The 13,210-nt window shown below is 35.4% G+C and overlaps 1 protein-coding gene across 1 annotated transcript; it reads right to left on the minus strand.

Moving 5' to 3' along the window:
• Positions 1-677: 677 nt before the first annotated feature.
• On the minus strand, positions 678-1,854 carry LOC133782842 (uncharacterized). The gene has a single exon (XM_062222252.1). The coding sequence runs from the start codon at positions 1,713-1,715 to the stop codon at positions 1,077-1,079; it is 639 nt and encodes a 212-aa protein (XP_062078236.1). The 5' UTR covers positions 1,716-1,854; the 3' UTR covers positions 678-1,076.
• Between the last annotated feature and the right edge of the window lie 11,356 nt (positions 1,855-13,210).

Below are 13,210 nucleotides of genomic sequence, written 5' to 3' on the forward strand. Positions count from 1 at the left end.
AAAATTTGATGATGAAGACGTGGGCGTGATTTAATTTATTTATTTAAATCATTTTTAACTCAAATTTATATTATTAATAAGTTTCGTTTTTTTTCGGTTGAACAACTTGGTTATGGTTAGGTTCCTCTGCCAAACGACCCAAGTGAGAAGTCGTGTGTTCTTGGAATAATTATAATTTTTTAATTAATTGGATTTGATTCAATCCTCAAGTTCAGTCCAAAAATTCATCTTCTCCAAGCCAAAATATAAAGCTAAGGGAAAATTTAGACCTGCAAAAGAAAAGCCAAGTGTAACAATATACAAAATAATAATAATAATAATTATAAATAAATAATAAATTAAAAGGAAAGAGAAATGAGCTTACTTGATACACAGATCTCGCCAGAGGAAGACGAAGGAACGCAATACGTATAGCTCAAAGCAAACACACGTAGCACGCCACAGAACAAACCCTAGAAACGGAACTGAACGAATGAATGACGAAACGCAACACGAAACGGCAAAAGAAACGGAATCGAAACGAACACAGATGCGTTTGACCAAACGTATGTGGAAATCAAATGGAATGGAATTATTTGCTGAGGGAGAAAGAACTGAACGAATTTCTTAGTGTTAATTACTTGTAATTGATTTTGATGTGTATTGTGTGGATTGATGATTGTTAGGTGGAGATTAAGTCGGTCCGAAAGCTCGTCGAGCCACCATTAATGGCGGTCAACTTAGAAATGAATTATATATTTTTTATATACAGAGATCTGTAACTATGGATATTATTTGTCCTGTATAGGATTTCGGTCACCGGAGTACACAAAAAAACCAGGCCCGTTTCCGAATCACCGCACATGTCAGATCACAAACCAATATCACCGGAATCTGATGCCGTCGCCGTCGCTAACGCCGCTCGCGGTTGAAATCAGTTCACCAAAACCGGTGGTGGTCGGATTTTGATGCCTCCGTCGACGGGAAAATTCGGAGAGAGACCACTACATAAGTAGCTAACAGGGCTACAATTTCATACATGAAAGATCGACGAGTTTTGTTTTTGGTTTTTGAAGATTTCAACATACCAAATCAGATCAGGAGCCTTCTTCGTCCCCGGCCTTAGACATGATCGAGAGCCGGCTCGGCCTTGGTCGGAAGTCCGCGCGCCTCTTCTGGTGGTGCGACGAAGGACGAATCAAAGCCGCCAAAGCACGTTTCACCAGATCGCCCTCAACGCCACCAATCCTCACCAAGGAATTCGTCATGGCTGACCTGCGCGCGTTAAGCCGGTTCTGCGCGTACGGAGTCACCGAGTGATGCGACGTGTTGTTTCCGAATCCTCTGTGGAGACCGCACCTAAACGCGCCAGGGTGAGTGGAAGGAGAACACAGACACGTCCTCTTCTGGCCGGTTGGCCGCCTCACCACCTGATGGTTGTTGCTCATGCTGCTGCCACGCGGCGCCACGGCAATCGATCGGTTTGGGGAAATCGGACGGTCCAGAGCAAACCGTACGGAGGAAGCGGAAGAGGACGCGCCGACGAGGTTGACGCGCGTTGGGGATGCGGAACGGTGGAAGAAGGTGGAGGGCCGGGATGAGAAGCTGGAACTGGATGAAGCGAAAGCTGAGGAAGACGATGACGGAGACGAAGAAAAATGAGAGTTACAGAATCTTCCGGAGGGTGAGAGAGAACGGAGGACTGGTCCGCTTGATCTTCTAGAAGAAACCGCCATTTTCTTTGCCGTGGAGGTTGAAAATTTAGGAGGGAGAGAAATTCAGGAGAGAGAAATTTCAAGATAGAGAGAGAAGGAGGATTTTTTTCCTTTTCTTTTCAAAAGCTGTCGTTGGCTGCCTATTTCGGCAAACCTAGCTTCACTCAAGCCATGTATTTATACTAATTTTGAAAGAGCTTTGCGTGAGGAAGGAGGCGGTCGTTTTCTCGCGATATTTTCGTGAATGGGTCTAAATTATATTTATTCCGATATTTTGCATTCATACCCTTTCATTTTTACATATTTATAACTTTTCTTTCTTACCTTTTTCTACTTTTCCAATTTTTCTTCATTAGTCCTTGAAAATAATAAAATTAATGAACAATTGAGAAATGGCCTTTTTTTTTGTTTTAAGCAAAACCGCCGAAACGTGAAATTTCTTAGTATGTAAAACATTTCATGATAAAATCATATATGGTAATTACTGATTTTCTCATTTTTTTACAATAAAAATAATCTCACATTTTTAAACAGAAATAAGGAAAAAACAATAACCAAATTAATTGGGCAATCAATCAATCAATATTCTATTTTATTGTCAATAATAATAATACCCCATATGCCACATGGGATGTAATTAATGTCACTACCTTATATGGTCTTTCTTGGTTCAAACTTCTGAAATGAAATGTATATACATTATAAAAAAATGACTTAATGCACAAATACAATGGATGTCCCTAATTGGCAATGACGTGCATTATTTTAAACATAAAATGAAATAATGAATTGATAAGGGACATAATTGCAAAAAGAATTATAAAAAAACAAAACTGAGAAAACAATAAGACTAACTTAACCAGAGGTTGCCGGTTGAGGTTAGTTAAACCATGGGTTAAGATTTTCCGTTTGAGGGAATCCAACGGTTTCTTAGAAAGCTATGTGCGCTGTGTGCGCAGAGGGAGAGAGCCTATATATGCCCAATTCCAAAAAATATAAAATAAAAAAATAAATTGTACCGGTTATTAAAGGTGACAGCTTTTTTGAAATACTAAAAAGCTGCCACGTATGCTGCGTTACATTATCACACACTTTGACACTTCCCTTGTTTACCTTCCACGTACCCCTATTCACCGTGGGCCGTGGCCGTGGCCCCCTGTATTTTTTCTACAACCAATTATCTTAATTAATTAATTTAGAAGATCCTAATAGCTGTAAAAAAAATTATTTTTAATTATTATATTAAATTTTAAAGAATAAACCATTATCGTTCTTTCCTATTTGTTTTTTTAGCAAACTTATTATTATTATTTTTGTTGATTAATGATACGTGAGCACAAAATATGTAACAAAATATTATACATAGTTGGTTTAAAAATAAAAAAATTAGTACCTATTTTCGGTCTACCCTACATATTATTACTCTTATTTGCTTGTTATGTAATTAATTTAGTTAGAATTATTTTAATAACTTTTATATTATAAATTAGTTCAAAATTATATTTTTATTAATTAAAATAAATATTTTTATTGATAAAATATAATCATAAATTTTTGAACTCATTTACAAATATTAAAATGATTTTAATTAAAGATAAATTTCTTAAATTTTTACACCTACAATATAATATATATTTTTAATATAATAAATTTATCATTAAATAAATAAATGATCATAACTAATCAAAGCACGATAATTTTCACCAAAAATCAATATCTTTTATTAAAAAATATTATTATAATGTGCACATATTATTTTATTTTTTTAGAATAATTGGCCGTACCTAAATTTTTTTAAATTAGGAGTTTAATATCTAAGTATTATTTTTTACGAGATAAATATATTTCGTTACACTTTTTTGGCAATCGTAGGTAAGTGATGTTAAATTTTTTGTTAAGTGCTAAATGAGCACCTACGTGGCGACACGTGATTGGTCCAAATCAATTTTTTTATATTTTATTTAAAAAATCATTTAGATATCAAAAAATAAATAAAAATGATTTAAAATCTAATAAAAAAATTAAAAATATCTAAAATTTTATTTTAAATGTTAAAAGTATTAAAAAAATTCATTTAAATTTATTATTTTAATTATAATAAATAGGAAAATGAACAATATGCTTGAATCTCAATTTGAAGCCCTAATCCCAATAAAAAGAACTTGAATCTCAGTTAAAATGAGGAACGTAAACAATCTACTTGAATCATTTCTAACCCAACTCTCTTTGATCCCAAATCATCACAAACAATAACTCTTCAATTCACAATAATCTCAATCGAGAAAATGTATTCAATCATACCAAATAAGAACAACTTTAATCCCAAATCAAATCAGATTTTCACCAAATGTTAAATTCAATCAACTCATACTCATTGATAATTGAACTCGTCTGTTGCAAGCCCATTTGTCACAATTGAAGATAGTCGAAGTAAGAGCCAAAAACATGCTCCCTCCCTTCCACCCCAAACCTAGAAAACATGCTCTCTTCGAACCACAAACCCATAAAACCTACTCCCGTCCACCCCCATCCCCAACTCAGATGTCTTCATTCATATGCTTGAGTTCTTCACTGGCCATCGTCGCTCAACGTCATGGTCCTCCACCCCAACACCAAGTACTTCGCCTTGCGTCCCTGTTGAAGCTTGATCAAGAGAAAGTGAATCCACCATCTGCCTTGTCGTCACCAAGATTGATGCCCACCCCATGTTTACTGCCTTGTCATTTTCTGCCAGCTTCGACAGATTCTCCTTAACATATCCAAGGTTCTCTCTAGACCCAACAAAGTTGCCGGAGAAGAAGACAAGGGGGAAGATGAATTGATTTAGGAGAGCGTCGGTTTTTGTTTGATTTTTGTTTTTAAGGAAGAAAATCGAGTTTGGAGAGAATCAATTTTTTAGTTTATAATTTATTTTTTTCTTTTTTCTGATTTTAGTTTATTAATTTTGTATTTAATTTAATGGTAATTGTTTTTTCAAAATTTTAAGTTTAATTACTTGAAATTTAATTTTTATTATATTTTTAAATATTTTAAGTGAATTTTTTATAATAAAAAATAATACATATGGACCAATCATGTGCTGTCACGTATGCACTGATCTAGTAGTTAAAGGCGTGGTACGGTGGTACCTACAATTGTCAAGAAAGTATAACGGAATGAATTTATGCCATAAAAAAATAACTTATGTATTGAACTGCTAATTTTGAAAAAATTTATGTATTTTCACCGTATTTATAATGAACAAACTATATCTATAGCACTATAAATAGAAACGTATGAAAATCTATAATAGTCTATTCTTTATAACCATTAAATTTGGACTAGCTAATAACATATTTTACTCCCATTAATAGAAAAGAAAAAAAAACATAATATACATAAGGAAATTAATTAATTAATGGGAAATTTGCGGTGAAAATCATTAAGTAGTCTGAAAAATTGTACTTAAGTCATTAAATAGTTTTTTTTGCGGCAATAGTCAATAAGTAAGATGAAATGTTGCACTTAAACTATTAAATAGATTTTTTGCTGATAAAAGTTAGCAAGTAATTTAAAATATTACACTTAAGTCACTAAGTAATTTTTTAGTTGCAAAAGTCATATTTTATACTAATTTTATCTCAATTTTAATTAATTAATAAAAACATAAAAATATATAATTCTAATATTGAAAAATTATTTCAAATTTATTTTACAAATAAAAAAAATCAAAAGTTATATCATGAAAAATTATTCAATTTTAAATAAACTAAGTTTTGATTCAATTTGAGTTTTATTATTTTCTAAAACTTAATTTAATTAATATTGAATAATATTTTTATATTGGTAATTTTAAAATTATTTTTTATTTTTTAAAAGAGATTTCATTTATTATATTGATATTATGAATATATATATATTTATACATTTATTGATTAATTAAAATTAAGATAAAATTTGTGTAAAATGTGACTTTTGCAATAAAAATAACTACTTAGTAACTTAAGTGCAACATTTTATATTACTTACTGACTTTTGTCGTAAAAAAAAAGTACTTAATAACTTAAGTGTAATCTTTCAGACAATTTATTGACTTTTGCCACCGAAAAAACTACTTAGTGATTTAAGTGAAATTTTTTGAACTACTTGATGATTTTTGTTGCAAATTTCCTTTAGTTAATATATAATTTTGGACAAATAATATTTTTTCCTACCGAACTATGACATTTATAGAGTTTTGCCCCTTGAATTTTTTGTATAGCAAAAATCTCCTTGAAATATAGAAACAGTTGAAAACGTGCCCCTTCTGTTACATTTTCTTCATTTTTTGAACGTTTTACTAATGTGATTACAAACCGCATACATAGTTGCAGTACAAGTGTCTATTTAACTAACTGAAGTTAGCTAAAATTGAGTTTATTGGTGATAAACATACAAATATTAGTTCTAAAAATGTATATATATGTTCTCAAAATTTATCATTAGACCACTATCTATAAATGTATTTTCTGTCTAGACTCTCGAATCGCGCCACATTAGCGCTACATCAGTACTACATTAGCATATTGTGTTTAAAAAATGATCAGAATGCAACAAAAAGAGTACATTTTCAATGATCTCTATAGTTCGGGATAAATTGTTACCATGTAAAAGAATTCAGGGGACAAAATTTTATATGGATCATAGTTCGGTGGAAAAAAATGTTATTGTCATATGATTTTTAATTGGTAGAATGAGATTAATTATTTAATATATTTATGAGTGGATTTAGAAGGAATATCACATCCGATAGTGTCAGTATTAAGTATATTTTATAATTTTATATATTTCTTACTTCACTTTCACTCGTTATTGTAACAGAGATCCATTAATATATTTATATAGATAATTAATTTATAAAACTACAACCATCCATATAAAATTGTAATTGAATCAATACAATAGACCTAATAGGCCACAAATTTTCTTCTAATGTTTATCACTTTATCATTTAAGCAAAATGTATGCTAAAGTCAATCCTTATGGAGCCTTGTTACTCTTTATGACTATACATAAAACCTTGGGAATATGAGATGATACAAAAGTAATGTTTCTATGTGCTCTTTGGGAGTAAGTCTTCTTTAGCATTATATAAATAATTTTATAAATTTGGATCCATGTGTATATATGTGTTTATAATAAAATAAATTCATTCATAAATAATATAATTTTACGTTTTTTTATTGTTTTCCTTGCAATATAATTTTATGTTATATAATTAAATGATACTAAAATATATTATTAGTACACGCACAGTATAGTTACAATCAATTGTATGAAATTCAAACAAATCTCATATTTGATGATTTTTAATTATCACTATAAAGTCTCATTTATTTATTTATTCATTTTGTAAGTAATAAAATTAAAATATAAGTAGTAGTGTATATAAATAGAGTATTGATATATGCAGTGAGAATATTTACTAAAATATTATATATATTTTTTTTCAATCAATTACATTTATCTAAATTGTAACTTATTATTTTATAAAACAATAACATAATATTAAAATATATATTTTGAGTACACAGATATATGAATTGCTTATTCTCAAGAATATTAAATTCTTTTTTTTTTTTTTGTCTTTTAAATGTATTTCTGATTTATGTATTGAATAATGATGATACCGCTCCACATGATTTAGCTGAAATACGCATTACACATAAAAAAATGAAGTTAATTGAAAGAGATTATACTTGAACTATGATCTATGTCCTCCATTCTAATCAATGAGTATTTGGTCTTCTTTTTTTCTTTAAAAAAATATTATAAATTATTGTGAATCTCTAGGGAATTTGTACTAAGGAGTAAGGTGGTTTTGTCTTTATATTCTGTTACCGAAACTGCTACTTCATTTACTTTTGTCTTTACATTTTTTATTTCTTGATGGTATTTTTTTTTTCTTTTTAAAGATATATTTATTTTTTAATTATTATTATTTCATTTAAAATTAAATGAGGTGATTGGTGTATCGGAATATCAGCGAGATGGAGAGTTGGCATGAAGAGCTTCCGTGTTCATTATGTTTTTCCCATGACCGACCTTATTTCAATCTCCATTCTTGCCCGGGTCTCTTCTTATTTTCCATAGAAGATTGTGGAAATTTCAATAAAGATTCATTTAATCATTAAAACGTAAAAAAAGATAATCAACATTATAGTTTTTTTTTCAATGAAAAAACTACAAAATAAATAAAATGTTTCAGAAAAATAAATGGTGACAAGTGTCTTCTTTGTCCCGGTCGGCCTTGATATTTGGAGATGGGAAATGATTATGATTCCATTTTAGATTTATGATTAGATTAAAAATCTTTGTTCTTACTTTGTATTACAAATTGACATCCTTAAATTGGTGTGTTATTTTACTACATTTTATTATCTTTCCTCTATACAGAAGATCAAGGAGTGTTTTTGGTTTTTTCTACATTCTACTTTCCAGCACACACAAACACCACTTGGCTTAACTAATTTAAATCAGATATTATAGTGGATTTGATTTATTTATTTATTTGAGAAAATTTTGTTCAAGTTAAAACCCCAAGAGCAAAATATTTTTTTCGAAAAAGTTCAATAGGGAAAAGAATGCCAATGAGATATCATTGATAATAGTCATCGGCTTTAATACAAGAGTCTACAATAAGACTGCCCAAGGTGCCATAACATATGATTTTCCTTAGCTAAAACTAACTTGGCTAAGGAATGGGCCACAATGTTAGCAACCCTAAGACAATATTTGAATAAAACATCAATAAACACATTACAAATAACAATGATATATCCATAATAATAGAACCAAGATAAGAATTGTTTATAGTCTTGTTGTTGATAGCCAGCACTACTGAAATGCAATTTGATTCCATGATGATGCTTAAAAAAGTCAGGTCTTTGCATGTCTGTAGGCTCTTCAGAATGCGCATAGCCTCAACGATAATAGGAGAAAAGGTAGCACAGAGAGGCCAAACAACTGAGGCAAGGGCAGTGTTTTGGTGATCTCTGATAACCATGCCTAGGCCCACCTTTTTGGTTTGAGTAGAGATGGTCGCGTCTGAGTTAACCTTCAAAAGATGAGCAGGGGGCTCCCAACGTTGAGACTCCCTATTGATAGGGCCTCGATCTTGGCATCTTTTATCATCAGAAGAGATATTTGCACACTGGTAGCGATGGATGTAGTCAAGAGCCCAAAAGGAAAACATTTCATCTTTGAGCTTTACCCCTTCATTTACAACTTATCCTTGAGGAACCAAATCCTCCATAACACTGTGAGCATTCTTTCAAGCTCATTGTTGCACATGGAGACAGAAATCTCCAGCATAAACTCATATATGTTCATATGCCGAAAAGGAAGGAGGCTAATGTTAGAGCAAACCTAGTCTCGAATTGTAGCCAATCCTGAGCAGCCCCACACAGCATGGAAACTAGTCTCCGAGCCTCTCAGATAGATTGGACAAGTCTCCTCAACATTCATACCACAGTGATGGAGGTTGCTAAAAATGGGGAGCCAAATATGGGAGGCCTTCCAAACGAAGAGTTTAATTTTGGAGGTAGAAATAGAGACCAAAGTCTTTTCCACCACCTGGGGGCGCCATGGGAGGATTCATGTAACGCCCTGGCTACCCCAGAACAGTTACGGAGAACGGTGAACCGGAAATTTGACCCGCTACCCGAGTCCTTTGGTTAAAAACGTGATCTAAGTGTTATTGTCAGGTTAAGGTGGAAAACCAGTAAAAAGGAAATGATACATTTCATTAAGTAAACAAACTGCTCATGAGCCTTTTAAAATGTTTACAAGTAGTTCAAGTTACAAAAGAGTTGCTACAGTTCCAAATATACAAACTTCGCCGGCCTAAGCGGCAAAAATAGGGTAAACCCCTAGTCCCTCTGAGAACTCCTTGACCGTGGCGGTCAAGCGGCCCTGTATGTACATTACATCGCCCAAGCTCTCCACTCAAGGCTGGCCAAGCTTTTCCTTTCCTTTACCTGCACCACGTAGCACCCATGAGCCAAGGCCCAGCAAGAAAACACAATAAGATACGGTATAATATCAACAACGATCATAATAATCATCCAGGACTATCAGTCCAACAAATAGGTGACAATAGCCAAAAGTCACAGTAATGAGCATCGCTCCCTCTAGCCATGTGACGATAGGGTCACCAGGGCTTAATCGATAAGTGTTTCATTCATAAGTTTGTTCAGGACAGGTGCATGGTGATTGGTCACCAACATAACCTTCCTCACGGCTCTAGAGTCGAAACTATGGACAACGTCCCTTAGCCACGTGACAAACGGTCACCGGGGTCATATACCTTGGCTATAGTCATCTGGTCGTAGACCAGGCAAGCGCTTATAGGTTCGTCGACCTTAGGTCGGTCTCGCATTAATGCCATAGAGCCACTCAATGCGTAATCATCGACTTTAGAGTCGGTCCCTGACTAGTCAGTGTCTTAAACAGGTGATTAGCAATCATTAGCATTTGATATGCAATCCACGTTCACATATAACAAACAACATGCCTCAATATCAAACCATGCATGTCATATACCTGTACAGAGTGCAACTGTGTCCATACACTGTTTTCTTACCTCAAGTTCGAGCGAGAAGTATGATAAAGACGACCCCTGAGAACGATCGGTCTTTTAGTTCCTTAGCGGTTACCTAATCACAACCAATTATAACCTCCATTAATGAGAATCCACAATAATAGGGTCTTAACCTAAGCACCACCCTCGGGACCTCGAAACATGCCCACACGGTGAGTAGAATTGATCCCGGGCCTAAAGGATTGAAACCCCAAGTCAAAAACCCTTAAAAACACTCAAAACGAGGTTTGGAAGGAACAGGGTAGCGCTACAGCGCTATACTCAGAACCGCCCAAGTGCCAGAAACCCTCCTGAGGAGCGCTATAGTGCCCTAGGGTGGGCGCTGTGGCGCTACCTCCAGCCCAAAACTTCCCTGAACCGACCTTCTTCATCTCCTTCGATTCTAACTCGATTCCCAAGCTTCCAAAGCCTATTCTTGATGCCAAGTGAACCCAAAAACCATCCCAACACATCCCAAACATCACAAGCATGGGAACCCTAGCCAAAACTTCCAACAAAACCCATGGATTCACCCTAAACATTTCAGCTGCAAAACAAAACTAAAACAGAGCAAACCAGAGAAACTATGGTTAGAAACTTACCCAAAGCTTGGCTTATGAAGCTCTTCAATGATGGAACACACTCCCAAACTCCCAAGGCTTGCTTCCCAAGCTAGAATCCTCAAAGTTGGCTCAAAAACCACAAAGAACAGAGAGAAAAAAAAGGTACGCGAGAACTCTCAAAGATACTCTGTTTTTCCATCACCTTTTCAGCTAAATAAGGTTATATCTATCCCAGGGGTGAAATGACCATTTTACCCCTAGGTCAATTAATGGTTTCTAAAGACTCCCAAGGGCATTTTTGGTACTTTCTTCCTAACTCGTTAATCATAATTAACGCTCTCCAATTCCCGTTATTCTCGAAAATCATAAACACCAATAATTCACATCCCGTTACCCTTTATTTCCCGGTAACGCTCTAATCATCAAAATCACCCCGAGACTCAACCCAAGTCCCGACACTTAATCCCGTTGTGACTAAACCGCTAATCAATAATCTACGATCGTCTCATGTCGAACAGCTCGAACAAACCCACATCATAATGTGGTCTCAACATATATCACCGACATGCATACAATTAACATTATATTATAATATAATTCTCATAAACGTACATAAACACGTTTAACAGCATAATTAAGCAATTATGGCCCTCCCGGCCTACTAATCCAGCCGTTAAACCACATTAGGGAATCCGGGGCATTACAACTATCCCCTCCTTACAGAAATTTCGTCCTCGAAATTTACCTGAACAGCTCGGGATACTGACTCCGCATATCAGACTCTAGCTCCCAGGTCACCTCCTCGACCTTGCTGTTCCTCCACAATACCTTAACCAAAGGTATTGTCTTGTTCCTGAGGACTTTATCCTTCTGATCAAGTATCTGAACAGGCTGCTCCTCAAAGGAGAGATCTGGCTCAAGCTCCAGATCCTCATAACTCAAAACATGTCTCTCATCAGATACATACCTCCGAAGAGCGGATACATGGAATACATTATGCACGGCTGACAACGCCGGAGGCAAAGCTAGCCTGTAAGCCACTTGACCAATCCTCTCCAGGATCTCAAATGGACCTACAAACCTGGGACTCAGCTTGCCTTTCTTCCCAAACCTTCTCACCCCTTTCCATGGCGAGACTCTAAGGAAAACATAGTCCCCTACCTGAAACTCCACGTTCCTGCGTTTGGGATCTGCATAGCTCTTCTGTCTACTCTGAGAAGTAAGCATCCGAGCTCTAATCTTATCAATAGCCTCACTGGTCCTCTGAACCGCCTCAGGACCTAAGTATCTCCTTTCACCTGTCTCATCCCAATGAATGGGAGATCTACACTTCCTACCATACAACATCTCATAAGGTGCAACACCAATGGTAGACTGGTAACTGTTATTATAGGAGAACTCTATCAAAGGCAGATACTTACTCCATGATCCACCAAAGTCCAGCACACATGCTCGCAGCATGTCCTCCAATATCTGGATCGTCCTCTCAGATTGCCCATCTGTCTGAGGATGATAAGCTGTACTGAACTTCAGTTGTGTACCCATGGCTGTCTGTAAACTCTTCCAAAACTTGGAAGTGAATGTAGGGTCCCGATCAGACACGATCGACCTAGGAGCTCCATGGAGGCGCACGATCTCTCTCACATAGAGATCCGCATACTGGTCAACAGTATAAGTAGTCCTCACTGGTAGAAAGTGAGCTGACTTGGTATAGCGATCCACTATCACCCAAATGGAATCATGCTGACCAACAGTCCTGGGCAAGCCCACCACAAAGTCCATTGTGATGTCTTCCCATTTCCACTCTGGGATATCCAGAGGCTGCAATAATCCTGCCGGCCTCTGATGCTCAGCCTTGACCTGCTGACAAGTCAAGCACTTAGCCACATACTCTACTACATCCCTCTTCATCCCTGGCCACCAATACAACGATCTCAATTCCTGGTACATCTTAGTGGTGCCTGGATGCAAAGAGTAAGGTGTAGTATGAGATTCATCCAGAATCTCCCGCCTCAATGCAGTGTCCAACGGAACACATATCCGTCCCTTGTATCTCAACAACCCCAAATCAGACACTGTATAATCCCTGGATACTCCAGCCAAGACATCCTCTCTAATCCTGATCAGCTGTGGATCACTCAACTGACCCTCTTTAATCCTCTCTAGCAGCGTAGACTGTAGCGTAACATTGGCCAACTCCCCCACCAGCAACTCTATACCAGCTCTGGTCATATCGTCAGCTAACTCTCTGGCTATCAGCCTAATACCATGAATCTGTCCCGAACCCTTCCGGCTTAAAGCATCAGCTACCACGTTGGCTTTCCCTGGGTGATACAGAATCTCACAATCATAAT

This window comes from Humulus lupulus, chromosome 6 (genome assembly GCF_963169125.1).
Source record: "Humulus lupulus chromosome 6, drHumLupu1.1, whole genome shotgun sequence".
In the NCBI taxonomy this organism is placed as follows: domain Eukaryota; kingdom Viridiplantae; phylum Streptophyta; class Magnoliopsida; order Rosales; family Cannabaceae; genus Humulus; species Humulus lupulus.

What these genes read in the sequence shown, in the direction of transcription:
- LOC133782842 (XM_062222252.1), bottom strand. Translation starts at nt 1,715, where the DNA reads ATGGCGGTTTCTTCTAGAAGATCAAGCGGACCAGTCCTCCGTTCTCTC.